The sequence below is a fragment of the Telopea speciosissima genome, chromosome 4, assembly GCF_018873765.1.
Source record: "Telopea speciosissima isolate NSW1024214 ecotype Mountain lineage chromosome 4, Tspe_v1, whole genome shotgun sequence".
Classification (NCBI taxonomy): domain Eukaryota; kingdom Viridiplantae; phylum Streptophyta; class Magnoliopsida; order Proteales; family Proteaceae; genus Telopea; species Telopea speciosissima.
Genome location: NC_057919.1, coordinates 65,206,003 through 65,232,317, shown reverse-complemented (window position 1 = coordinate 65,232,317; position 26,315 = coordinate 65,206,003). Strand labels below are relative to the sequence as shown.

Genomic DNA, 26,315 nt, shown 5'->3' with positions numbered 1-26,315 from the left:
GTTTTCCAACTATGATAAATAATAGAGAAAAAAAAAATGATAAATAATGGAGGGAAAATTATAAAAAAAATAGATAATGAGAGGGAAGAGAGAGTACAAGGGTAATTTAGCCATTTAAAAATGTCACGTGAGAAAGATAGATAAAAATCTATAAATGTAGTAAAATATCAGGAAGAAAGTATAAAGTCTAGGAGTGATAGTAATTGTCGTAATTGTCCATAAATGTAACAAAGCGACTTTGCCGCCTTCCGCTGCCATTAAATCAACATCCCGAGCCTTATTCGCAATTTATCACTTCTCATTCATCAGAATTCCTAGTTTTCCTCTACAGTTAGGGATTGAAGAACGCTTTTCTATTCCATCCAAATCCATCCAGCAGAAAAAACACTTCAAAGCGGATCGCTGGTTAGCACAATATTCCCAAATACAAGCTCCGTTCGGCCACAGCATATGACGGTCTTCTGAGGCGTCATCATGTTTGAGGCTCATGTAAGGATCTTCGTCTCCATTGATTCCATGATGAAATGATTGATAATCCTGTCTCTGAATTACGCTACTTCTGCTGAATTTATTGGTAGATGTTGATAACGTTTTCATTCACAACTCTTTTAACTGGATTGGAAAAGAAAAAAAAAAAAAAAAAAAAGGAAGAAAAAAAGCATCTATATTTTTTGCATTTCCTTGTAGCTTTCGGAATGGGTCAAGTAAATTATGTTGGTATTTGTTGGTCTCTCGTTGGGAAATCTCATGTACGGGATCGAGATTTTTTGCATGTCCAATGACCTACGTTAGTAAAGTTTGTAGTGAAAGCTCTTTCTCATTCCCCAAATGCTTTAAAACACAGGTCGAGGAAGCATCTTCCAAATATACTTTGTCGCGGTTGTTCACTGTGAGGATTTTGTTAAGAGCACAACCCATATTATAGAAAGCAACCATGCTGGGGAGAGATCATTGTATTGGAGTTGTAGCACCCAAGGTTATGGAAAATAAAGATTTGACTGCAAACACCACTTCAGGCCTATTCCCTATAGTCAGGACCCCACTCCTTAGAAGCAAGAAAACTTACTGATGGAATGTCCAAATCATTTAAATTCTTTAGGAGCTTGGTTATACAATCTGGCTTGTCTCATAGTCAATATACTCTGAAACCCTGTTGTGCTCGTCCTTTTCGATTTGAAAAAATTTAAGAAAAAATTAAGTATAATGAAGTATGGCGGTGCGAAACATGCTTCGAGAATCCCATGGTGTACCCTATGCCAATGTTAAATTCATTCCATCCTAAAGGCATTAGGAACCTACAATATACTTATTCCAAGTGCTAGAATTGTTAGAGGAATTGCACCTAATTGTTTCTAGACCAATTTCAAGCTCATGCCTTTTTATAAATCATTAGCAGCTTTCATTGTAATCTTTGCAAGTGCTGGTAGTGTGAAAGGAATTTGATTCATTTCATCATTTGTACCCATCCACTAGGACTGGTGTTGGACAGATTTGGGAGGATCTGACCTGCTCCTGTGTTATTTTAATAGGACTTTTATCAAACGTGCTGGAAAGGGATCTACACTTAGGAAAACTAATGGAAATTGAAAATTTAATGGAAAGGAATTGGTCAAGATTTCAGCAGAAGGGAAAATGAGGCTAGGGAGATCTACACTTGCAGGTAACAAATGGACATAATATTTTTTAATGCTGAACCGGATTTTAAAGCTATAAAGAAGTTAATTAACACACATTTAGATTATGACGAGGGAATGAGGAACAGCAAGGAATGAAGAAGATGATATAATAATAGGCAAGGTTTAAAGTATCGGTATTGGGTATCATATCGGAAGATTATTTTTTAGAGACCTATCGTATTGTATCGGAGAGACAAAATATACACTAAAGTAATGTAAGAGTAGAACCAGAATAGGTCTAATCCTAGGCAGGATCAAATAGAAAACCTCCAGTGATAAGAAAGAGAACAATGGGTTCTCAAATTGGTTGGAAGAGAATGGTGAAATCTCAAAATTGGTTGAAAGAGAACGATGGGATCTCAAATTGGTAACCACAAGTGTACAAGAGAAGTAATAAATATAATCCTACAAATTAGTAGCCTGTTGAAGCTGGAAATAGGGCTGAATAATATTCTTCAAAGTAGAATGAATCCCAAATAGAAGAACTCGATCAGAACAAGGAGAAAATAGAGATCGAACAACCTCAGGGTTTTGAAACCCTAATTTCCCTTGAATCGTGGTGGAGTTGTCTCAGCTGGTTTGGTTGATTTTGGTGGATCTTGATAGCAATGCTGTGATGATGCAATTCCAGATTTGATGAGAACAATCTGTTGAAAGAAATCTCAGCAACTTTGTAGAACTCTTGAGATCGATTGGACTGAACTAGGGTTTGGAATCAAGAACCATTGGAAGGGGATGGGGAAAGGGAATGGGTATCTCACCCTAGGTCTCGCACCTATCCTATCTTAGGATTTTCACAAAGGCTCAAGCCAATATTTCATTCATCAAATTCGTGTACAATGCTGGTCTCCCTTACAAACTTATATAGAAGCCTTAAAAAGAGGCTTAGACACTAAAAAGGAAAGGCCTAAGCCAATCCTTAACTAATATGGTGTCCTAAATTGATTAGGAAAGTGAAATAATAAAGAAAAAAGACTTAAAATAGGACCCTAACTAACTAATGAAATAAATCCCATTTTCCTACTTTCTACTCATATTTTAGGAGCATTAACTTAGCCAATTACAAAATAAACATATATAATCAAAGGCCCAATACATACATAACCCATCCCAAGGCTTATGTCCACTTAAATAAGCCCTCTTAAGTGACATTTTGCATCTTAAATATACGTATGGAAATGGTCAAGAAACATATAGAAATATTTAGGTATTTATGCAAAATTCAGTTTGAAGCATAAAACACTATAAATAAGCAATATGTAAAATATATCATGTATAAAAAGAGAACAAAGTACAATGAGACAAGTGCATTCAATTGATTATATATAAAGGATGAGGTTTCTTACATGTACTAATACCAATTATTTTTTAGGTATCGTATCGATACCTTAAAGATACGATACGTATCGGCGGTTACGGAAGGATACTTAAAACCTTGATAATAGGAATAGAAAGGAAATGGATTAGAAATAAACAGTAATAACAAGAGCAGATTGAGATAATAGAGAAAATAAAATGGTGAAGAAAGAGAGAATAGATGAGTAGAATATACCTTGGTAGACCCTAGGGTTTCTTGTGGGGTTGCTCCCAAATCTCAATCAGAAAATTTTTTTCCTCCAGAAACTGATCTGTGTTTATTCTCAGGACATAACTTGGACCCTTCCAATAACTATTCAATTTCTGTTGCTGACCCCAAAAAAAAAAAAAAAAAAAAAAAAAAAAAAAGAAAGGAAGGAAAAAGAGGAACTAATCAAAATATAACTCCTTAATGCCCAAAACTGGACCCACATGACTAGACTAGAAGTCTTTTAATAAAAAGCAAAAGGAAGTTACAATTCTGCTCCCTACTCCATGTTCTCTGATTGGGTGCAAAGTCAAAATTGGACGAAAGTTACCTGAATTACTATTGAATTTTGTGCGTGGTAGGGGCTTTGATCAAGATCTCATGAACAGAGGTTTAACTAATGCTATCCAATAGATGAAAATAAAATTTCAATAATTCATGGAGATCCTCCCACCGTATCAGGCATATGATATCTATCTCTGTTGTTCAACTCTTCATTCCACTGGAAGCCTAGGCTGGCTGTTGAATTTGCAGATAATCTTGCCAAACTAGGAGTAGTGAGACCATGTATCTGTTGTCGGAAATCGGAATATTATTCCTTATACTTCTTAGTTATTCGTGACGCATTAGCACATTTCTTCCTTGAGTGCAATTACTTTTTATTGAAAGAAAAATGGGACCCAAGTTGTTAATAATGCTGGCTTGCCGCTAAGCTTGGTTCCAATGAGGACCTTTCTATTCTGCTGCATTCATGTCCTTGTAATGTTTTTCTTTGTCGTATTTTCCCTAATGTTTTACTGTATATCATTTTTATTTTAGTTAATACGACTCTTCCATCATAGATAAGGGGGAACAACCCCCCCCCCCCCCCTAAAAAAAAAAGAGGAAAAGAAGAAAAGAAGTTACTTTTATACTGTTGCCTTAGGAAAAGAAATTTCTTTTATTCTGTTGCTTTAGTGTGCAATATAGACATGTGTGTACTATTAATGTGGAGTTGTTTCCACATTAATCCACTATGGTGGATTGGGTTCGTCAGTTCAGCTCTGTACTTGTACAATAAGTGTAACTGTGACTTTTTGGGTAGATATTTTTTAAGCTAGTCAAGTTGAACCCTTTTCTCCGTTTATAGGTGTTGCATCTGCTTCGAAAGTATTTGGGAGAATATGTTCATGGACTTTCTGCAGAAGCTCTAAGGATAAGTGTCTGGAAAGGTTCGTATTTTAAGTTTCATTATCTAATGCTTGCTGATCTTTGGGAATTTTTCTTTTTTTGTAACTTCATTGTAAATAATCACTTCTTGTGGAAACATCAAATTCAATCATGTCTAAACTCTAAAAGAAGTGAATTTGCATTATGTAATGAACTTGTTTTGTATGTGTTTATTTTTTAATGTTAGGCTTGTCTATGATATTGCTGTCTTGTGTATCTTTGATGGTAGTACCACTGTATTTTCTTCACCTTATATTTTTCATCATGCCCTTGGTACTTCATGTAACATGTTTTTATGCCTCATGGAGAAGGTTGATCTCCTGGTATTTGTAATTCTTGTAATGGTGATCCATCTAGAATAAATTCTTTTGCTACTTGTTGGAAACAAAAATTGGATTTGGAATTCTGAGCTGTTTTCTCTTAATGAATATGCATTATTTACATGCTTAATCATTGAGTGCTTTTCTTTCTGACTGGTTAGTGAGTTTGCTTGGAGTTTAAAGTGTATTTTTCTTTCTCTTTACTCCTCGTCCAACATTCATCTTAAAGAAGGTAGATTGCAGCCAGGGTCCCTGATGTTTATTTTTTAGACATATTGTTAATACTGATCCGATTTATTGGTTTCTCTGATCTGATATTGCTGAGAATTATAGCGTCAGAATCAATTGCTCTACATATTCCTTTTTTCTGAAATTCTGTTTTAGTGGTGAAATACTGTTCTACCCCTATACTAGCAGAACTAAGATTGCCACATATCCTCTGATCCAATCCTTGGATCGATCTAAGATTTTCAGCAAATGTTCACCCCTATAATTTGATTATTAGCCCCATCTATCCATCTGATTTTGTGTTATCTGAAATCTCCCTAATCTGAACTATTTGTTTGATTAAAGATCATGTTTTTTGGTACTGTTTTGAGTTTTCAAATCAGTATGATATTGGATGGACTTTGAGAGTTTCTTCTGGCAGAGGATTATATGGCCGCCACATGTCATAGGGCAGAACCAGACTACCACTTTGGGTGTTCTTTTTTCCAATCTAATGCTTCAAACATAGGTAAACATGCTTAATTAGGCAATCCCTATTAACTGTCTACGATGACACTTTTCGACACTGGTGTACTATTAAATGATATTTCTTTATTATCAATACATATTTCTATTGCTTTTATGGAATGTGGTGTTTTCTAGTACTAAATTATGTGTAGAATAGATTATATAAGAGAAAGACACCGAAACATACAATGTACAGTACCAAATTTAGGGTCCGAAACCAAATTACCATTTCGGGTGTTTTTTTTTTTTTGGGTTACAATCTATAGGTTCAAATATGTTTAGAGATGCTTAATTACGGTTTCTCTGAAGTTTTGGGCGAAAATATGATGATTTGACCACCGAAATGGCTAACCAAAATGTACCAGATTTCAGTCGAATTTCCACCAAAATCCGAAATATTTCAGTTTCGACCTGGGTCGAAACCTAGGTCAAAATCGAAATCTCGAACTATGGGTGTTATGGATGCAGGCTGAAAGCTAGGCTGATGCCCCCTAGGTATAGTGGAGTATTTATTTATTTATTTTCAAGAAGGGCATAAATTAGGGACCACTTTTTTGGGCATATGGAGGCTTTGATCTTATAGATTGGGAGAAGGGTGATTTGATTATTAAGAAGTGGAATATGTTGAGAAGAGAGATTTTTTTTTGGTTCCTCTTTCTGACATTCTTTTGCTGTGTAGAGGTGAGAGAGTTGAGATATATCTGCCACATTGGAATTCACAACCAAATGTGTCTCTATTCCAACCACCGCGTAAGCCCCATACAGAGGATAGGCTGGTTTGCTTGTGGAGAATCTTTTCTATGATCAGACTTGAATCGTGTCATGCATGAACAGGCTCCGTAAAATCCAGTACAGTATCGGTAGAAGTAGAATAAGTGATGTGGCATAATCTAGATTATCTTATATCTATTCTCCTTACTTAATAGTACAGAAATGCGTTCATTTCCTCTGCATCCACCCCGATCTATGATACTATCGGAGTGAAACAAGGGATCTAAAGAAGAAGAGAGGCTAGAGTATATTAGTAACAAGTAAATCCTTTGTATGTAAAAAGACTCGAGAGACGTAACCTTCTTTGGTGCCTTCTATTGGTTTAGATGTAGTAGTTTGGGTTGTGTTTGTTTTCTTGTTATTTTGCAATTTTTGCGGGAGGCATTGAGAGGGCTTCTTTGTCCTGTTCTTTGTTCTGTCTTTTGGTTCTTCTGGGTCTTTTTTTTAACCCTTTTTGTATCCTTTCTTCTCTTTATTCTGTTGACTGATAAAAGACAAAAAAGAAAAAGATGGAAAAGTTTGGTTGGGACTCCATGTTTTTTGATTGGAATGAAAATTCCAATATTCTGAGCTTAATGTCAACTCTGGTTGATTTTTCTGGTTGGGAAATTCATGAGAAGCGGGGTAGTATTTTGAAAATTTGACTTAATTGTCCACTAGTATGCTTGCTGGATTTTAGTGTTTGACTGTTGTTGAATCTGTATGGTTATTTTGGCTGGTTATGAATTTTATTTATTATTTGCTGAGGCCATTGCCGCAGGTCATGCTTTCCCTGCATCGTACATGTTTAATGTGTTTTGTTTCTGTTATTCTTTCAAAATTTTATGGATTCATCTCTTCGGAGCTAGTTTCTTTATTTATTGAAACATTATCTTCTGAGCTAGCATTATCTTTGTGGAAAAACGGTTGGTGATTATTTCCTTCCTCTATAGGTGATGTCGTTCTTAAAGACTTGAAGTTGAAGGCTGAGGCACTTAATTTACTAAAGCTTCCTGTCACTGTCAAAGCTGGCTTTGTTGGTACGATAACATTAAAGGTACATTCCCTGTGACCACCAAAATAAATGTTGCCTTGGATCATTGCCAATATTCATCTGACTGTATTCTATGTTTTTTAAGGTCACAAAAAGAAAATTTATGAGGTATTAGAACATAGGAACAAGGGATGGAGAGACAAGGATCTCCAGATGAGGAGAAAACAAAGCACCGAACAACAGAGCACTACCCAACCCTATCACCTCCATACCCGCGCACCCGCACACATGCACACACACACACAAAAATCCAACACTAGAAACTAGTGAAACAGATGCCAGAACCTCCACAAAAAGATTTATGCAATTTATTTTGGTGGATCTTTAGTCCTGATACAATTGCTCAGTTATTCATAGAAAGAGTTCAGTATTATATGGTATTGTATTTTGAAGCTGTTCTCTTTTGAGTTGTTTATGCTGTATTGCTATCTAATAGATGCTAATTTCTTACATGCCTTGCTATATCCATACTAAACCCTTTGATATTTGTTACGAAATACAGGGTATCGGGATTAGCGCCAGGCTAGTTAGTGCTAATCCTGATAAGCCTTGGGGGCCTCTTATTTTATTTCTTTTATTTTTTTGCTTTTCCTGTTTTGCCCTTAGCTTATTATTATGGAGAAATGTTCTCTGCGTGGGACTCAGGGGCCACACCGAGACACATGGGGGCAGAAATGACTGGCAACCCCCCCCCCATGAATGGCAGAAATTCCGCCCCCAATGTGCCAGTGCGTGGGCTCTCATTGGCTGCTGCGCTCGGCGTGGCCCCTTCGTCCCACGCAGAGAACACTCCCCCTATTATTATATAGTGAATGGAAGTGGGGAGTCCAACCTAACTGCTGTGACTCCCCAGAGTTGTAGCAATACCTCTCTTCTTCTCCTTCTTTTATTGTATACATGGTATCAGAGCTGGGTTCCTAGGATCCTTCTCTCATCCTAAAGAAGTCCAGACTGAAGTAGAGTCATCCGAAAGCGAGAATGTCGAGACCGTGGTTGAGGAAATCAGCCAAATTTGTGAGGCCAAAGTTCAACAAGTCATCTCCGAATCGGTCGCAGTGATTGGTCTTCCTCTTGAATTTCCTGTCAATGTTGTCCTATACCTCCCACAGGCTGAACCCGAGAGTGACAACACAGTCCCAATGAAAGTATGTGACAATTGTGTAAGTGTGGCATGCAATGAGTTGATTTTTCTTTGTAGCAAGTGTAACCAGGGAGCAGAGTACATTTACTGCATGGACCTGAATTTTGTCGATACTCCGCCGGAAGATTGGATGTGTGAAAGATGCAAGCCCCGATTTAATGAGAACCACATGCTAGTCCTTCCTCAGTGTAATGAAACTCGTGGACGGGTTTCATTTAAGAAGGTGAGAGTTGATGCAGGGTCATCGGCAATCCCTACCAGGCCCAGGCCAGAACCAGTCAAGCACCCCACGAGAACCAACTTAGGCCCAGGCCTAGGCCTTATCAGTCCCTGCCTAAGCCCACAGCCCAGTCCAAGACCAAGTTCCAGCTCAAGTTCAAACTTGGTCCAGCCATGGACTAAATTTATATCTAGCCTGCACAGTCCAATCATGGACTCCTTGAAGCTGCCAAGCTGGCTCCACAAAGGCTAGCTCTATTTGTGCCTTTCATGTTCCTAGGCAGGTTTATTGCTTTCTTTTATTTTGGTCTTGTTTGTAGTTCCAATGTCTTGGAACGATTTTCCATTTTCTTGGGAATAGTTTCTATGTAATGGGTTTTGGTTGCTAGGTGTTGGAATTTCACTGGAGGAGGACACCACACCAGAAGGGTTGGAACTGGACTATCGAACAGCTGTTGGTGGGGAAGAATCTCCTTTCCCTTGATTGCTGTGGGCACTGTCAAGTGAGGAAGGAAAAATAGAATAGAGGGAATGATTTATCTATGAAGTACTTAGTTTCAACATATAGATCTGTTAATTATGGAATTGATTTAAGTAAGTCTTGGAATTCCAATAGTCTCTTTAATTCATATACATATATCTCAAGAGGATGCTTAGTCTTCTCTTCCCTTATATATACCAAAATCGTGGAGGCTGTTGAGCCATTCCAGAATTTTCAAAAAAGAAGATTTTCTCTTGTGAGAATATCAAGTGTGCTTAGGTGGGACTCCTACAACGGGCCTAGGTGGGACTTCTATGACTAGACAACTAGTGGGACTCTAGTTTGTCAAGTTATCTTACTATTAACAACAATTGGACATCATCTTCAATCCCCATCTTCAATAGTCGAACTCTGTTACAAGAAGTCGGGAAGAATTTCATCCAACCCTTATTTCACCAACTCTCTTCTTCTCTCTCAGCCAGCAGACATTCTTTTCCTAAACCCCCAAAGCTGTAGCCGTCTTCTAGCCGTATTCTCTACCAGATTTCGATCTTGGCTGGCAGCCTTTTAGGTCTGCACCACTAGTTCATGATCAAACGTAAGAAGTAGGTCTCGTTTATGGTGATTGCTGATTGATGGAGTGAAGATTGAAGTCAGCTTTTCAAAATCTCTTAGCATCGATCTCAGGTTTCAGTCTTAAAGCTTCGGTTGCAGGTTCATGTTTCAGAATTGATTTTTATTCAAATCGATTCTTCACGTTTCTCCCTGAATTCTTGAATCGATTTGTATTGGCTGATTTTGGATCAATGTTTTGGTGGATTCTCTTTTTGGTTCGATGGCTGATAAAAAGGATGTGGTGACTGAGGTTGTTTCTTCTTCATCTAGTCGAATCACAGAAAAGAAAATAGAAGGGGTTAATAATTTTCAGCAATGGAAGAAGATTGTTCAGCTGGTGTTGACTGGCCGTCATCAACAAGATCATTTGACGAAGGCCAGGCCTATTGAAGATGCATCAGGGACACCGTGGATGCACGGATTTTAGGACAGTTGAACTCTATGGATGACTAGATTGTCAATCTGGTCACACATATTGATACTGTGAAGGAATTGTGGGAATACCTGAATATTTTATATTCAGGACAGAACAATCTCTCCCGCATTTATGATTTGTCTCAGTAGTTCGATCAGGCGGATAGGAAGGGTCGTCCTTTGACCCAATATTTTGTTGATTTTAAGAGGATGTATGAAGAGTTGAATTCTCTACTTTCTATTAGTTCTGATGTCTCTCAGATGCAGAACCAACAAGAGCAACTCGCGGTTATGGGTTTTTTGGGTGGTCTTGGCAAGGAATATGACTCTGTTTGTTCCAATATTCTCAGTGGTGAATGGTCATAAGGTGGCCTCTCTAGTAGATACTTTCTCACGGGTTCTCCGGGTAGCTCGTTAGAACTCTCATGATTCTACACCTGTTGATAGTTCATCCCTTGCAATTTATACTCCTAACCGTGGGAATGGTAGTGGGATTGGTAATGGTGGTGCTCGTGGTCATGGGACAAGTAGTGGTTTAGGTAAAAATTCTAATTCTAGTACACATGTTACTTCAGACAGTTCAGGTTCTGTGAAGACATGTCACCATTGTGGTTGACCGGGTCATATTCAACGAATTTGTTGGAAACTTCATGGCAAACCATCTCAACAACAGTTTGCCAATTCAGCTACTACTACTGAACCTGTTGCTATACCGTCTTCACAATATGAGTGTAGGATGGTGAAGATGTCTGATGAGGATTATGGAAGGTTTACTCGGTTTCAAATATCTCAGTCTTCCCAACCCTCTACTACTACTTTTGTCCAGACAGGTAATGCCACTGCATGTTTTTCCTCTTCTTTTCGTCCCTGGATCATTGATTTAGGTGCATCCGATCATATGTCCGAAGTTTCAGGTAATTTTTCTTCTTTTCAAACTTCTAATTCTAGTGTTACGTTAGTCGATGGTTCTTTGGCATAGGTTAATGGCACTGGAACTGTTCATCACAACTCTTCTGTATCATTATCTTCTGTTCTGCATTTACCTAATTTTCCTTTTATCCTGATTCATGCATTTTTTAGGATCTTACAACAAAGAAGATGATTGGTAGGGGATGTGAAAAAGGGGGGCTATATCTACTTGAGGACTCTTCTTCCATTGCATGCTCAAGTGTTTTGTCTCCGCATCAAGTTTACTGTCGTTTGGGTTACTTGTCTTTACAGAGTTTGAAGAAGCTTGATTCTCGTTTTAGTTCCCTTTCTAGTTTAGAATGTGAGTCGTGTTAGTTTGGGAAGCTCCACTGTGTGAGTTATTTCCCTCGAGTCAATAAATAGTCTGCGCACCCTTTTACTTTAGTCCATTCGAATGTCTGGGGTCCTTGTTCTGTTGCATCTAAATTGTGATTAAGATAATTTGTTACTTTTGTTGATGGCTATTCTAGAGTCAGTTGGTCTTACTTAATGAAACATCGTTCTGAGTTGTTTTCTTTTTTTGTGCGTTAGTTATTGAAATTCAGACTTAATTTAATATACCTATTCACATTTTACGCAGTGACAATGCCAAAGTGTATTTTTCTGCTCTTTTTTCTTGTTTTATGGCTTAACCGTGGCATGATTCACCAGTCTTCTTGTTCACTTCTTGTTCAGGCACACCATAACAAAACGGTGTTACTGAATGGAAGAACAAACATTTAATGGAAGTTACTCGGTCCCTTCTTTTTGAAATGAAGGTGCCTAAGATTTTTTGAGCTGATGTTGTTTTGACTGCATGCTATCTTATTAATCGACTGTCGTCTTCTGTATTAAATGGTAGTATTCCTCATTCTTTGTTGTTTCCTTCTGAACCCTTGTTTGTTCTATCTCTCCACATTTTTGGGTGTGTTTGTTTTATTCGTGATCGTCGTCCTGGTTTATCGAAATTGGATCCCAAAGCTATCAAGTGTATTTTTCTCGGATATTACAACAACAACGACTCAGCCTTATCCCAACTAAATGGGATCGGCTACATGGATCCATTCAAAACAAAGTAAAGAGGGAATGGAGAAGAAAAATGAAGAAAAGAGAAAAGAAAAGTGAGAAATGAAAAATGAAAGATGAAAGTAAGAGGAAAGAGGATAGCCCAGGAAATCAGGAAAAACTCGGCTACATGGTGTCGACAACATGGATTCTTGCCCTCCAGTGGGCTCTATTTGAGGTCATACTTGGCACAAGACCCAGACTAAGCATGCCATTCTTCACAACTTCATCTATGGTCATTTTAGGCCTGCCTCTAGCTCTTTTAGCTCGTTCAATTGGAATCACATCACTCCTTCTTACTGGGGCATCCCCAGGCCTCCATTGTACATGTCCAAACCACCTCAAACGACATTCTTGAATCTTGTTACTGATCGGGGAAACTCCCACATCAGCTTTAATACATTCGTTCTTCACTTTATTCTTCCTTTGTTTTGCCGCACATCCATCTTAACATTCTCATCTCTGCAACACATAGCTTCACTATATGGCACTTCTTTACTGCCCAAAATTCTGTCCCGTACATCATAGCTGGTTGGACAACAGTCCTGTAGCACTTTCCTTTCAGCTTTAAAGGAATGTGTCGGACAACAGTCCTGTAGAATTTTTCTAGGATATTCACGTACCCAAATCCATTCTCTCACAAGGGGGAAGATTCTTCTATTGCTTTTCCAAGGACAGAGAGTTTGATTCCAAGTTCATTTCACTTTTAGAGTCTAGTTAAGAGTCTTTGTTTTTCTCTTTATGTAATTGTATGTACCCAACGGAAAAGACAAATTTGAAAATAGAAAAGTGTTTGGGTTGCTCAACGTGAGTGTGTGATTATATGATTCCCTCTCTCCCCTGCAACTCTGAGTTCCATCTCAGATAGCTTTCCGTTTCTCTCACCGGCTCTCCGCCAGTTGTCCTACTTCGCAAAATGATGCCTATTTGTAGGAAGCTCTCTCCCCCCCATCCCTCTTCCTATGTCATAACTGTCCCGTATAATTTGCCTGAAGCCCCAGATTGCCACATCCATGTCTACTAATATCAGCTCGTTGCAGTCACTATGGCTGAGTTTGGTTGCTATTCGGAAATACTAGGCAGGGAAAGCCTTTCTGAAGAATTTTTGAATGTGTATTTGGTTGCTCTGGGAATAGGAGTAGCTATCCCATGGATGATTTTGTGAAGTTATTTTCCCACAAAATGTGTCCTGCAAAATGGTGAGACACAGCTGGTCAGCTAGGATCATGAAAATGTTTTCCAGTTCAACCAAACAACATTGTAAGAAAGAATACCCCTTCTGCACAAAGAGGTGAGCTGCCATGAACATAACATTGGCCTAATATCCTTACGATTTGTCCAATTTAGTCTAAACAATTGAAGGAAATTTTCCCAATTGATTTCTGTAAAAGGTCATGAAGAGATGATTACCATATTCCATCAACTTGTCCTCCTCTGAAGCCTGTCACTTGTATTCGTCGTTTATGAGTTTCTTCCAGCAGAGAATCTTATAGGTTGGTCAGGCTGGAGCAAAGCCAAACAGGCCCACAAAAGAAAAGAAGAATTGTATGAAATATTTGTATAAATATTAATTTTATTGCCTTTCTGTACAATTCCCATGTGTTGAACCAGTTACTTTCTATCCCACTCACTGTTTTCATTATGGTATTTCCCGTTGACATTTTTTGTGCCATATCTTGTTGATATTGGTGGCTATTAATAGACTGATTCTTCTTATATATTTCCTATTTTTCAAAAATTTAATATCCCTGGAACGAGTTCTTTGATTCTGATGTTATAACTGTAGGTCCCGTGGAAGAATCTGGGCAAAGAACCTGTTATTGTTCTTATAGATCGTGTCTTTGTTCTTGCCAATCCTGCTCCCGATGGATGGATGCTCAAGGTAAAATATAAACATGTTAACACATTGGGATAGATTCTCTTTACTATTTGTTATGAAACTACATAAACTTTCTGTTGGTTTATCTTGCACTGTTGTAATTTCCCGTAGGAGGAAGACAGGGAAAAACTCTTTGAAGCCAAACTTCAACAGATTGAGGTGAAGATTACTTATCCATCTGCTTAAACTAGGGCTTCCTTTCATTAATCATCATGTGTTGTCTGGTAATCAGGATTAATGATTAAAGCTTCAGAATTAAAACTGTATTATGGTTTATTGATTGATCGAATATTCGAATATGTTCTATTTCGGAAGTTAACTAATGTGTTCAATAAAATTATATGTTTTATATCATAAGTTTAGTATTTTTCTTTCTTTTTTTTTTTTTTTTTTGGTTTCTCTCTTCAAATATATTGGTTTCAGTTTTTCAAATTTTGTTTTTGAGGTTGAATATGGACATGCATGGGTATCTCTCTTAAATTTGAATTCCTTATAGTTTTTGTGCTGGAAGACTCTATGGATCTTTTCCTCATTCACTTATTCTTCTCATTTTTTATCCCTTTATGAAACGTTTTCGCTGGGTTAGTTTCTATCCACTTCTGTTCTGTTTTTTTCCTCCGTGAATTCTTTTCTTTCTTTGGGTTGGAATGACATAATTGATCGAGAACTGCAATGACTGCCTGGGTTGTGCTGTTTGGCTAAGAACTGTCCAGTTGCATTTTTTTGGACTCTATTTGTGTTAAACAACGAACCAACTGGAAATGAGCTCTGACTCAAAGAGTTAGTTCGTGTACGAGTGTTTATAAATTGATACCAGATCTTGTTTGACTTGCTTTATATGCTTCCTCTCTTTTTTGCTGTTTGTCGAAGAACTGCCCAGTTGCACTCCTTCGGATTTAAAAAAAAAATTCATTTGGACCGTTTATATTAAAAATCAAATCGACCTGAAGCGAGGTTTGGCTCTTGTCTCAAATGTCCTGAGTCTCTGTGTTCATGTTGCAGAACAATTATTTATGCTTTGGGGCCATATCTTGTTTACTTGCTTTATATGCCTGCTCTCTCTCTCTCTCAAAATTTTCTTTTTTAAATCTATAGCCTATGCCCTTATATGCCACATGAAGTAGATTCATCAGCAAACTGGGCTTCTTTGCTTAGAAATAAGTCTAGGGGTGGGTTATATACATATTGGGCCTTTGATCCCCTGGGTTTTCAATGTAATAGGCCACTTTTATGGATCTAAAGTATGGGTAATAAGGTTGCATACGGGATTAGCTATTTTAATTCCTTAGTTTTATTTTTATGTAATTAGTGGCCATGTGATCACTTAAGTGATCATGTGACTTGGTTAAGTGGTTATGTGACTATTTAATTGTTATGTAAGTTGGGCTGGATTAGGACTCTATAAGTCTAGCCATGTTTTGAGTCTATTTCCTTCAGTATTTCAGTTTCCTAGACAGTTTAGGTTACCTAATAGGTTAAGGATTGGGTTAGGCCTTTCCTTTTTAGTGTAAGAGTCTATTTTTGAGTCTTTTATATAAGGTTGTAAGGGGAGCAAGCATGGAACACAAAATTTGATTAATGAAAAGCTTTTTGCTGCTCTTCTCCACTGAATATTTTTGTCTTGTGTTTGATCCAATCGACACCTTGCGGTGTAAAGCCCGGTTAGTTCTTTTGAAGCTCTACATTCAAGTTTTTGTTCAAGTTCTGATTTTTATGCAAGGATCCTCATTCACTCAAGCTGCTGTCCAATAAACTCTGCAACAACAGTAAGTTTGAATCATCCAAAACCATAGCCTTTCTTCTTCTAATCATCTAAACATCCAAACCCTAGATTCCCCTGCATCTCTAAACCTTTTTTCCATATTCCATTCACTGCCCACACAATTCCAGCCATCAAAACGGCCCCATATTTGGATCGAATGCTCCCCTGTCCCCTTGGAGAACTCGATCCAGGTTGCAGCCCCTTTTGACCATTCAAAACCCTAAAAATCCCTCTTTTCCTGCTCTCAAACCCTAACACTTGTTTCTTTGCTGCCGATTCTGGTTAGCCATCCGAGAGGCATTATTTCTTAACGAGGCTTTCACTTGAAGACTCCCCTACATCAACTTACCTAAATCCTAACGTCAAACCCTAACCCCCCACCAAACCCTAATCCTAATTTGACCTAGCTGAATTACTTTGTTCATAGCAGATCCTGGTTATTGACTCCTAGTTTGTTTACTCAAACCTAGGACTACATTACCACAACTTGTTGAATGTGTTGGATAAATGACATCTCTTGGAGTAAGTTCATTGTCATTTATATTTTGTGGGATTATTTTATAGGTTTTGATTAGATTCTAATTTTCTCCAGACTAATGAGTTGTGATGGTAGTAGTGTTCATAGATAAAGGAGGGGCTTATTTCTGATAGAAGCACCTAATTATCAAACTATTGGAAAAATCCATCTTGTTTGAGATTTAAGATGTTACATCTACATATATTTTTTTTTTTGGTAAATGAATATATTACTGAACCCCAAGGGGGGGGGGGCAGGGAAGAGAGAACCAATATACAAGAAGAGAAAAAAAAAAGGGAAAAGAAAAGGAGGGGGGAGGGGAAAAGCGCGACCAACCAGCCTACGCAGAGGAGGAAGGCCGCAAGAGGGCAATATCAAGGCCCCAAAAAGTCAAAATGTGCCTGTTCCTAAGGGTGTCCATGGAGTGCCTCTGTCGGATACAGCTGAGCTTGGAAGACACATCGAAGGAGATGGCTTTACAAATCACGTCAAAGGATCTAGATTTAGAAGTCCATCTCCTGAGGTTTCTTTCCAACCAGATATGGTGAATTGCAGCGCTAAAAACTAGCTTCCCAATAGTGTCACAGATGGAGTTCCTAGGAAAAGTCTTGAGCAACCAGAGCCATTCACGGTCAAAACTCCGGGCCCTTCTACTATGCGGCCAGATAGATGACATGGCCTTATTCCAAATGGTAGAGGTGAAGGGGCAGTCAAAGAAGAGGTGAGGGATGTCTTCTCGGCCAATCCAACAAAGGTTACATTAGGGGGGGCGGGGACGGTGCGGTGGATGAGGAAGGCTTGGGTAGGCAGGCAAAGTCTGAGGGCTCTCCAAATAGTGAGGCTATGTCGGGGGATGTGGCCTGTGAAGCAGACTAATTTGTGCCAGGGGATAGAAGGGCTAGGGTCTTTGGAAAGGTTCAAAGCTGAAGAAGAGGTGAAGATACCATTGGGAGAGGGAAGCCAGATAACCTTGTCTACGCAATGTGATGGGGTAGATTGCAAGGGGAGGGAGGGTTTCCCAGATCTGGGAGATGATGGCAGGGTTAAGAGATGGGGGCGGAGACTAAGGGCCAGAGGAGATGAGGGTGGAGACAGGGGCATCCTTAGGGAGACCAGAGGAGTAGATGGCTCTGGGACCAAGCAGATTATAAAGGATCCCTAGGGGGTGCCATGGGTTGAGCCAGAGAGAGGTGGAGGTACCATCAGCAATGGAAGAGGAGATTCCATGGAGAGTAAGGGGGCAAAGAGAGAGAATCTTATGCTAGATCCAAGAGGAGTCAGCAGGGATGGGGACTGTCTAGATGGAGTCGGATTTAAGGAGATGAGATTGGACCCAGGAAACCCAGATTGAGTCCTGGTGGGAAGAAATTTTCTAGAGAAGTTTAAGGATGCCCGCTGTGTTAGAGTCACGAATACGGCAGAGACCCAGACCACCCTCGGATTTAGGGAGGTAGATAGACTTCCAGCTGGCAGGGTGAAGAAATCTGGGGGTGTCTTTCGCTTTCCAAAAGAAGGCACAAAGGATGCGTTCAATGGCCTTGATGGTGGAGTTAGGGATGCAGAAGATACCTGTCCCGTAAATGTAGGAGGCTTGGAGGACTGAGCGGATACATTCAAATCTGCCAGCATAGGAGAGAAGCTTGCCTTTCCAAAGCTGGAGGCGCTTGTGGATGTTGTCGAGCATAGGAGTACAATGGTGGCTCGAGAGTCTGGCAGGAATCAGGGGAAGGCCAAGGTAAATGACAGGAAGGGTGCCTATGGAGAAGCTAGTAAGCTGGCGAAGGGTCTCTTTGGTAGAGTCCGAGATACCAGAGAGAAAGATTTTGGATTTGAGGAGATTGACTCGGAGACCAGAGAGAGATTCAAAGAGGTGGAGAGAGTCCATAATGGCAGAGATAGAGGAGTGGGAGGCCTTAGAAAAGATCATCAGGTCGTCAGCGAAGGCCAGATGAGAGAGATTGACGTGCTTGCATTTTGGAAGGGGAGAGATAAGATGGAGATCAGTTTTGGTTTGGAGGCTCCTGGAGAGGACTTCCAGGGCAAGGGAAAAGAGAAAAGGAGAGAGGGGGCAGCCTTGACGGATGCCAACTTTGGAGTAGAAGAAACCGGTGGGGGTGCCATTGACGAGGACAGGGAAGGGGGAGGAGATGCAGGCGTAAATCTAACGGACAAAGACAGGGGGAATCCCATGAGGGAGAGAACATCACATATGAAATCCCAACGGATGGAATCAAAGGCTTTGTGGAGATCGATTTTCAAAAGAGCCGTAGGGGAGTGAGATTTGCGGTCAAATCCTCTGACGATCTCAGAGCAGAGGATAATATTGTCCGCATTGCTTTGGCCAGAGATGAAGGCCGATTGGTTGGGACTGACGAGGGATGGAATGACAACCTTAATCCGATTGGCCAGAATCTTGGCAATGAACTTATAAATGAGGTTACAGAGGGAGATGGGCCGAAAGTCAGACAAAGAAGTAGCACCATCTTTTTTGGGGATAAGGCAGATGAAAGTCTGGTTGATCTGGGGAAGCTGACCAGGCTTGAAAAAGAAACTGCGGATGGCTTTGAACACCCCTCCTTTAAAAGAGTCCCAGCAGCTAAGAAAGAATCCCATGCTGAAGCCATCAGGGCCAGGAGCTTTGTTAGCCTTATGGGAGAGAATAGCCTGAGAGATTTCCTCATCAGAGGGGATGGCTATGAGGGCGGTGGAGAGGGGGGGAGGAATGAATTTATCAATGAGCCCAGAGGGGATGGGGGAAGGGGGGGGGAGGGAGGGGTTGAAGAGAGCGGAGAAGGAGGAGGCAGCCTCTTTAATATCAGTGGGAGAGGTGAGAGAGGTCCCATCAGTAGCGGTTAGATGGGTGATGGAGTTTGAATTCTGCCTGGCTTTGAGGGAGCGATGGAAATAGGCAGAGTTTGAATCTCCAAGCTCCAACCACTTGGAGCGGGATTTTTGGCGCAGGAAGCTTTCCTCGAGGAGAGAGAGGGAAGATAGTTCTTCGAAGAGTCTCTTCTCGTCGGCGGCAAAACCCGGGTTAAAGGGGTCAGACTGGAGCTTGAATTAGACTAGAGAAAGATTGGACCGGCAGGAAGAGAGCTTGGAAGGGATATTGCCAAAGGTAGAGAGATTCCATTGACAAAGAGTCGATTTAGTGTTGTGGAGCTTTCTAGCTAGGGCAACCCGAGGAAGCGAATGGGCTGAGACCGGGATTCGCCAAGCTTTCAAGATAGTGGCCTGATAGAGGGGGTGGGACGTCCACATGTCGAAGAATTTGAAAGGTTTGGGGCCAAACGAGGAGTAAGGCTGGATGGAAATGAGATAGGGGCAGTGATCAGAGAGACCTTGTAGAAGAAAGGATGCGTGGGAATGGGGAAAGGAGGAGAGCCAGACTTCATTGACGAGAAAACGATCTAGCTTGCAGGCGATGCGGTCAGGGCCTACACGTCGATTGTGCAAAGTGAGAGGGGAACCAGACCAACGAAGGTCATCAAGGCCGAGATCCTCAATGCAGTCATTGAAAGGATCAACCGCCGAAAGATCAATGGGCCTGCCACCTAATTTCTCAAGATGGGAGTTGACGATATTGAAGTCGCCACCGATTCCCCATGGGAGGGAATCCATACCGGCCTTGAAGAGGGAGAGGTCAGTCCAGAGGGGCAGACGGTCAATGGCTTGGTTGCAAGCATAAACCACAGAGATAAAGAAAGGAGAAGGAGAATTGTGAAAGGATAAGCGGAGATGAACAAATTGGGAAGAAGAGTGGGAAAGGGAGATGTGGAGTTTGGAGGGGTCCCAGAGAATCCAAGTCTGGCCAGACGGTGAATGGCTATAATTGGAATGGAAGGACCAGGAGGGAGCAATGGATGCAGCGATGCGGGACGCGTTTTCCTGAAGGACAAGAGTCTCAAGGAGAGCACGAAGGAGGAGTTGGAGGATTTGATGAAGGATCTAAGCTCGAGGTGTTTGGCCATGGAGTTAAGGCTACGGACATTCCAGATAAAGCCAGAAAACATGGAAACTAGGGGGGAGGGGGCAGCGAAGTCGTAGGAGGGGTGCTCTTGTGTCACCTACGAGCATAGGCGACAGCCGGGCTGCTAACAAGGGGCCGACGAGAGGGGAGGGGCAAAGCCACCCCAGGAAGGAAGGGGTGAAGGCGGAATGAGTTATCTGGGTAGGGGAGGGGGGAATGGTGACAATGGTGGGGCCAAGGAAGGGATGAGGGGTTCAAAAGTGGATCGGGAAAGGGTAGGGTGGGTGGAGGGGGGAATGGGCTCAGTATTGGGCTTAGGATTGGGGTAGGTTTTCTGGTATAAATGGGCTGGAGGTTGGATGATAGGTAAGTCATAAGTAAAATAGGATTTGGGCTGGGTGTTGGATCTCAGGTGGGCCAGGTGAGTGGGTGAGAGGAAGCGGGGGAGGGAGGGGGGAGATGGGCCGGATAGAGGTGAGGGGTGTTCGGCGTGGGATCCAGTAGGGTGAAGTAAAAGGGGGTTACGTGTGGGGGGGCACGTGGGGGTAGGTTAAAGGGGGGGTAAAGAAGTAAAATTAGCAGGGGTGGGGGGTTTAAAAATCGACAAAGAGGGGGGGTCAAACCTTGGCTGAAGAGCCGAGATGCTTGCTCGCGAATGGAAAAGGTTCCTGCCCAGTTCACTCACAGGGACACTTTCAGGCCTGCAATAGTCTAAATCCGGCAAGGTTGGAGATGCGATGGAGATACCAAGCTCAGGCGGATCTTCAAAACGAGGTTGGTGAGGTGACAACAGCGACTGGTCTAGGAGGGCAGGCAGCTGGGTACGGTCTTCAACAGCTTTTCCAGGCAGCCCTGGGCTTCTTCCAGCGGAAATGGCAACTTCAGGCGACTGGGAACCTGGCACGGCAGGGTGTAGGGCTGCAGGGGCAGCGGCACTAATGGGAGCAGATATCGAGGGCTCCACCGAGGAGGGTAACAGCTTGGCACGGCGGTGGCGTTGCTGGTTGTTGCGGCGGCGACGGGATGAAGATCTTCCACGGGTCTACGATTCAGTCGCATCATCTATCAGGGGCCGAGGATGAGCAGTTGCTGTAGCAGGGGAGGCGGATGTTTCCACAGGTACCTCCGATGGAGACAGAGTCAAGAAGACGAAGGTATATCAAAGAAGAGAAGAGAGTCGAGGAGTCTCGTATGTCGCTAAAGATAAAGGAGCAGCAAGACATGGAGGTGAGGTGACCAAAGAGCTTGCAGTGGCTGCAACGAGGAGGCAGCCAGTCATACTTGACAGGTTGAGCGAAACTGAAACCATCATCTTCCACCAGGTAATGTGCGAGGTTGGGGCAGACTCGGCAGAAACATCTAGGCAGATTCGAGCGTAGGAGAGCCTGTCCATCTTAAGAGTTCTAGCATCAGTATGCAGAGGGTAGCCTAAGACTGAGCCAAGGCGACTGAGGCAATCACGTTTCCAGTAGTGAAGAGGGAGGCCAGGGAGATAGTGAAGAGGGAGGCCAGGGAGAGTGATCCACAAGAGTACAGTGCTGAAGTCGACCTTGTGGAGGAGGAGGTGGGGGGTCCATTGTCAAAGGAAGATGGGCTTGGAGCCAACCATCCAGGGTGCTCCTTCGAGAACACGGGCCTTGGTCTTGTCCGAGAGGAAGCGAAACACAAAGACACCAGAATCCAGAAGAAAAGTGTCGAAAGAACCTGCAGATTTCCATTGCTTCGAAAGTGAGGCTTTGATGAGGTTAAAGGGGGGCCTGGGTCCGAGAAAGTGGCCAACCAGACAGGAATTCCACTTCGGGATTTCAGGAGAGAGGAGAGAGTCAGGGCAGTGGGCTACTGGTATTCCATTTTCGATTACAGGGGGGATGAAAAGGAGGGATGAGTCGGCTGAGGAGATGGGGGTAGAGGAAAGTTGGAAGAGGAATGACCAGGTTTTGGAGCCAGGGCAAAGCGAAGGTGGGGGGGGGGGGGGGCAGGGGAGGTCGACGGAGTCAGGGAAGAAGGATGGGGAGGAGCTGTGGTGCGTATTGACGAAGGCAGGGAAGAGGGGGGGAGGGTGGGTGACTCATTCCATCAAAGAAAAGACTTGGTGTTCGTCAATGATTGTAACTTCAAGAAACCGGGGGAGAGATTGATGAACAACCTGCCAATTTGACATCCATTCCCATCTACATAACTTAGGTGCATGCATTATCATTTCTTTTTCTATATTTCCATACTACATGTTTATGATTGTGCTTAATAGTTGTACTGTATGCTGTTTAATCATGTCACAGTATTCCAATTTGTCTGCAAATGGAAACTGGATTTATTAACATTTTCATTTTGCTATTTATTTGGCTTCAGGATGTTTTAATTTCATTACGTTTATACTTTGTGGTTTCTTCTGCATGCAGGAAGCAGAATCGACAATCCTTGAAGCAAAAGCTAGATCAAAGCAGGAAAATGTAGGCATGAAATGCATTCCTTTAGTTGGCATTGTAACTGATGGTTTAATAACTTTTGGAAAAAATATTCCTACATGCCCCTGGAGGAATCTTTCCTACACGCCCTGCCACACGTACAGCTGATGTGGCTATTCTGACTGTTGGATAGAGAGGTTGTGGTCTGGGTTAGTCACGTACCAAACTCGAAGCCCAATTCCATCAAATGCCCTCCCGTATATTGGCATGTATCCCATGTATGTCCATGCACAATTATGGTACTCCGACAACACTCTGCACTCCCTCCATAACCTTGGATTTTCAAAGATTTGTTTTATCATGTGACAAGCTCTGATGGGGCTGAAACTTGGCATGTGAGTAGGGGACAGTCTACATATCCACAAAATTTGGGCTCCATTTGGTCTGTTATGTGGCAGTTGTTGCATTTAAAGTAAGCATGTAGGAAAGGTTCCTACGACGCACTCCCCCTATAACCTTGGATTTTCATAGATTCGTGACAAGCTCTGATGGGGCTGAAACTTGGCATGTGAGTAGGGGACGGTCTACGTATCCACAAAATTTGGGCTCCATTTGGTCTGCTATGTGGCAGTTGTTGCATTTAAAGTAAGCGTGTAGGAAAGGTTCCTACGACGGGTGTATATGGACAAGATTTCCTTTTCTTTTCTTTTTATTTGAAGACAATGTTTTTTGATCATATGTGATATTATTTCTTACACCTTAACTGCATTCAGGTTACCTTTTCATTTTGTATGTATTATACAAATTATTTTATGGTCTGTAGTTTCCCTTATGATTCTATAGGTCTTCAATGAGTATTGATTGTTCCTTTACAGATATATTATGATATATAAGATTCCCCCCTGGTTCTGATGTAATGATAATTAAACCTTATTAGTGTAACAATCTGTAAATAAATGCTACAACTGTACAAAAAGGTGACATGGAGTTGGAAATTCATTACATATTTCCTATGCAGTTAGTTTGCACCTTTAACTGTAAGTGTGAAATTAAAGTTTTGATTATGAATTTCTTTCTTTTCCTCTGCAATAATACCCAGTCTCAATTGTGTAATTGAATTGATTACCTTCATTTGCAACATGGTAAAGAACTAAATATTCTTAATCCGGGACATTTTGTTGTGATTCGGTGGGCAAGCCTGCAGTTAGGCCAGATTTGGTATGATTTCTATTTCAATTTCTGATTGATTACATGAAATAGTCAACAACTAGATTTTTGGTCAAGAAATTGAAATTGTTTAGGTTGTATCAAAATCCATTGGGTAGTTCAATTTCTGAGAATAGATTCCGTATATTTCTTTGGGAAGGGTGGTGGTGTGAAGGAACAATGGCTGGATTTTGTAATCAACAAAATGTTTTTATAACCATGTATTCTTTTCTGGATTGCAATAAATTAGTAGTCTTGATGGAGTAGTTGGTAGGTTTGGCATTTGATGATTCAGTTGGCCTTTGATTCTTTTGCAGCCACCTGTTGGAAATTCATGGTTGGGTTCTTTAATTTCTACCATAATTGGAAATCTCAAGATTTCCATCAGTAATGTGCATATCAGATATGAAGATTCCATCAGGTGAGTTGGTGGCCAAAAGTTTTTATGTGCTTGTTTCTAATAGGTGGTTTCTGTATCTCATTGTGCATTCTCTTCATTGTTTGCTTTGTTGTTTTTGTTTTTCATATATGATTTGACAGCTTTCCTGATAAATTTTAGTCACTTGTACTTTTTGCAGTAATCCGGGACATCCATTTTCTTCAGGAATTACCCTAGCAAAGCTTGCTGCTGTTACGATGGATGAACAGGGTAATGAAACCTTTGATACCAGTGGTGTGTTGGATAAATTGCGAAAGGTGAGCTGTGTCTGTTTATAGTGAACTTTTACTCCTTCTCCAGGGGAAAATACGGAGTAGAAACTGTGATGAAGAGGAGCATAATGCCCTCATGGGTCATGAATACATGGATAAAATCCCATCAAGATAGCTTGGTTGCTACTTGCTAGTATGAAGACTCAATTACAGTTCCACTCCTATCAAGAGTCAGATGGCAGTTTTCAATGGCAAAGGATCTTACACTACTCATAGATTAGCCCTAAATTGTTCCATCTTCTATTCTGTTATCTACTAAGAAATGATTCACTCAAGAAAGTAGGAAAAACGGACTTTATACTTAAAGAGGTAAAGATTTCCAGAACTTGTAGTCTGCTCAGGCAGGGTGAAGTGTCTTATTTTGAACTATTTTAGGCCCTCTCTTTTTTGGGAGGGGGGGGGGGTGAGGGGAGTAATTAATTACACAAACAAGATCGATTATCAAAAATACACAATCCCTTTTTCAAAAAACCGAAATTCCCATCTCAAAGATGACTATTACTAATTTACACAAAACAGTAACCACTATGCATATGAAGTGCATTGCTTATTCTACTTGGACAGTTCTGCCATTCAATGAAAAAAAGATTTCCTTGGTTAACAATTCTGTTCTGCATCTACCTTTTCCACATCAATATTTTAATTATTTCCAGGTTAACTAGACTGAATTTTGCATTTAATCCTGTTTAGTCTTTGCAACTTGAGAGGTTAGCTGTTTATCATGACTCCGACATCCTTCCCTGGAAGATTGATAAGAAATGGGAAGATCTTAGTCCGGAGGAATGGATTGAGGTATGTCTTTTTGTTTAAATTAATATTCTGTGCTCTGATCTATGCGAGAGTAGTGATAAGTGGAACTGTCATGTGACATATCTTGCTGTTTTTGTAGATATTTGGAGATGGCATTAAAGAACCTTTATCTGATCGTGGAATGGTTTCTGTTTGGGCTTGTAATCGCAAATACATGGTCTCACCTATTAATGGAGTTCTTAAATATTATCGTCTTGGAAATCAAGAATTAAAGGAGACAGAAATTCCTTTGGAGAAGGCATCACTTGTTGTCAGCGATGTTTCTTTAGTGATTACAGAGGTTATTTTCAATTAGTTTGCATTGAATTAAAATTTTGTATGTATTCTCTGAAATTTATTTATCGATCCTTATATCTTGCAGGCCCAGTATCATGATGTTATAAAACTTATGGAAGTCATATCGAGATATAAGACACATGTTGATGTATCTCACTTGAGACCCTTTGTGTCAGTTTCAGAGAATCCTCATCTTTGGTGGCGTTATGCTGCTCAGGCCAGTCTGCGGCAAAAAAAAATGGGGTAATATCAATATTTATAAACAACAATTCATATGAAATATGAGTTGGGAAAAGACTGTTGAGTTGAATTGTATATGAGAGATGAAAGATGTGTACATTGACTACTCTCAATCTCTTAGGAAAATTAGTGTTATGATGGAGTCTCTTGCTAAACTCTGCCAGTGTTTTGCTGTAGGTCCCTAGCCCGGATAAAGGAGGGTTGGTGAATCAGGTCGGCAGCTGGCATAAAAAAAATTTAGCCAAACTTTTTTTACATGGAGTCTCTTGCTAAACTGGTGTAAGAAGCCTTCAGAATATAAGAAATTCTCTTTGCCTAAAGACGCTAGTCTTGTGTTAATATGAGCTG

The 26,315-nt window shown here is 40.9% G+C and overlaps 1 protein-coding gene across 2 annotated transcripts in view; it reads left to right on the top strand.

Moving 5' to 3' along the window:
• Positions 1-340: 340 nt before the first annotated feature.
• LOC122658659 overlaps positions 341-26,315 on the top strand; it is a 218,728-nt gene continuing 192,753 nt past the window's right edge. For both annotated transcript variants that reach the window (XM_043853701.1, XM_043853700.1), the window contains exons 1-11: positions 341-489; positions 4,370-4,451; positions 7,208-7,311; positions 13,978-14,073; positions 14,182-14,229; positions 22,719-22,769; positions 24,248-24,351; positions 24,509-24,626; positions 25,332-25,433; positions 25,531-25,731; positions 25,813-25,970. In XM_043853701.1, the coding sequence (XP_043709636.1) occupies positions 475-489; positions 4,370-4,451; positions 7,208-7,311; positions 13,978-14,073; positions 14,182-14,229; positions 22,719-22,769; positions 24,248-24,351; positions 24,509-24,626; positions 25,332-25,433; positions 25,531-25,731; positions 25,813-25,970 (1,079 nt within the window). In that variant the 5' untranslated portion in view covers positions 341-474. The remainder of the gene's footprint in view (positions 490-4,369; positions 4,452-7,207; positions 7,312-13,977; positions 14,074-14,181; positions 14,230-22,718; positions 22,770-24,247; positions 24,352-24,508; positions 24,627-25,331; positions 25,434-25,530; positions 25,732-25,812; positions 25,971-26,315) is intronic.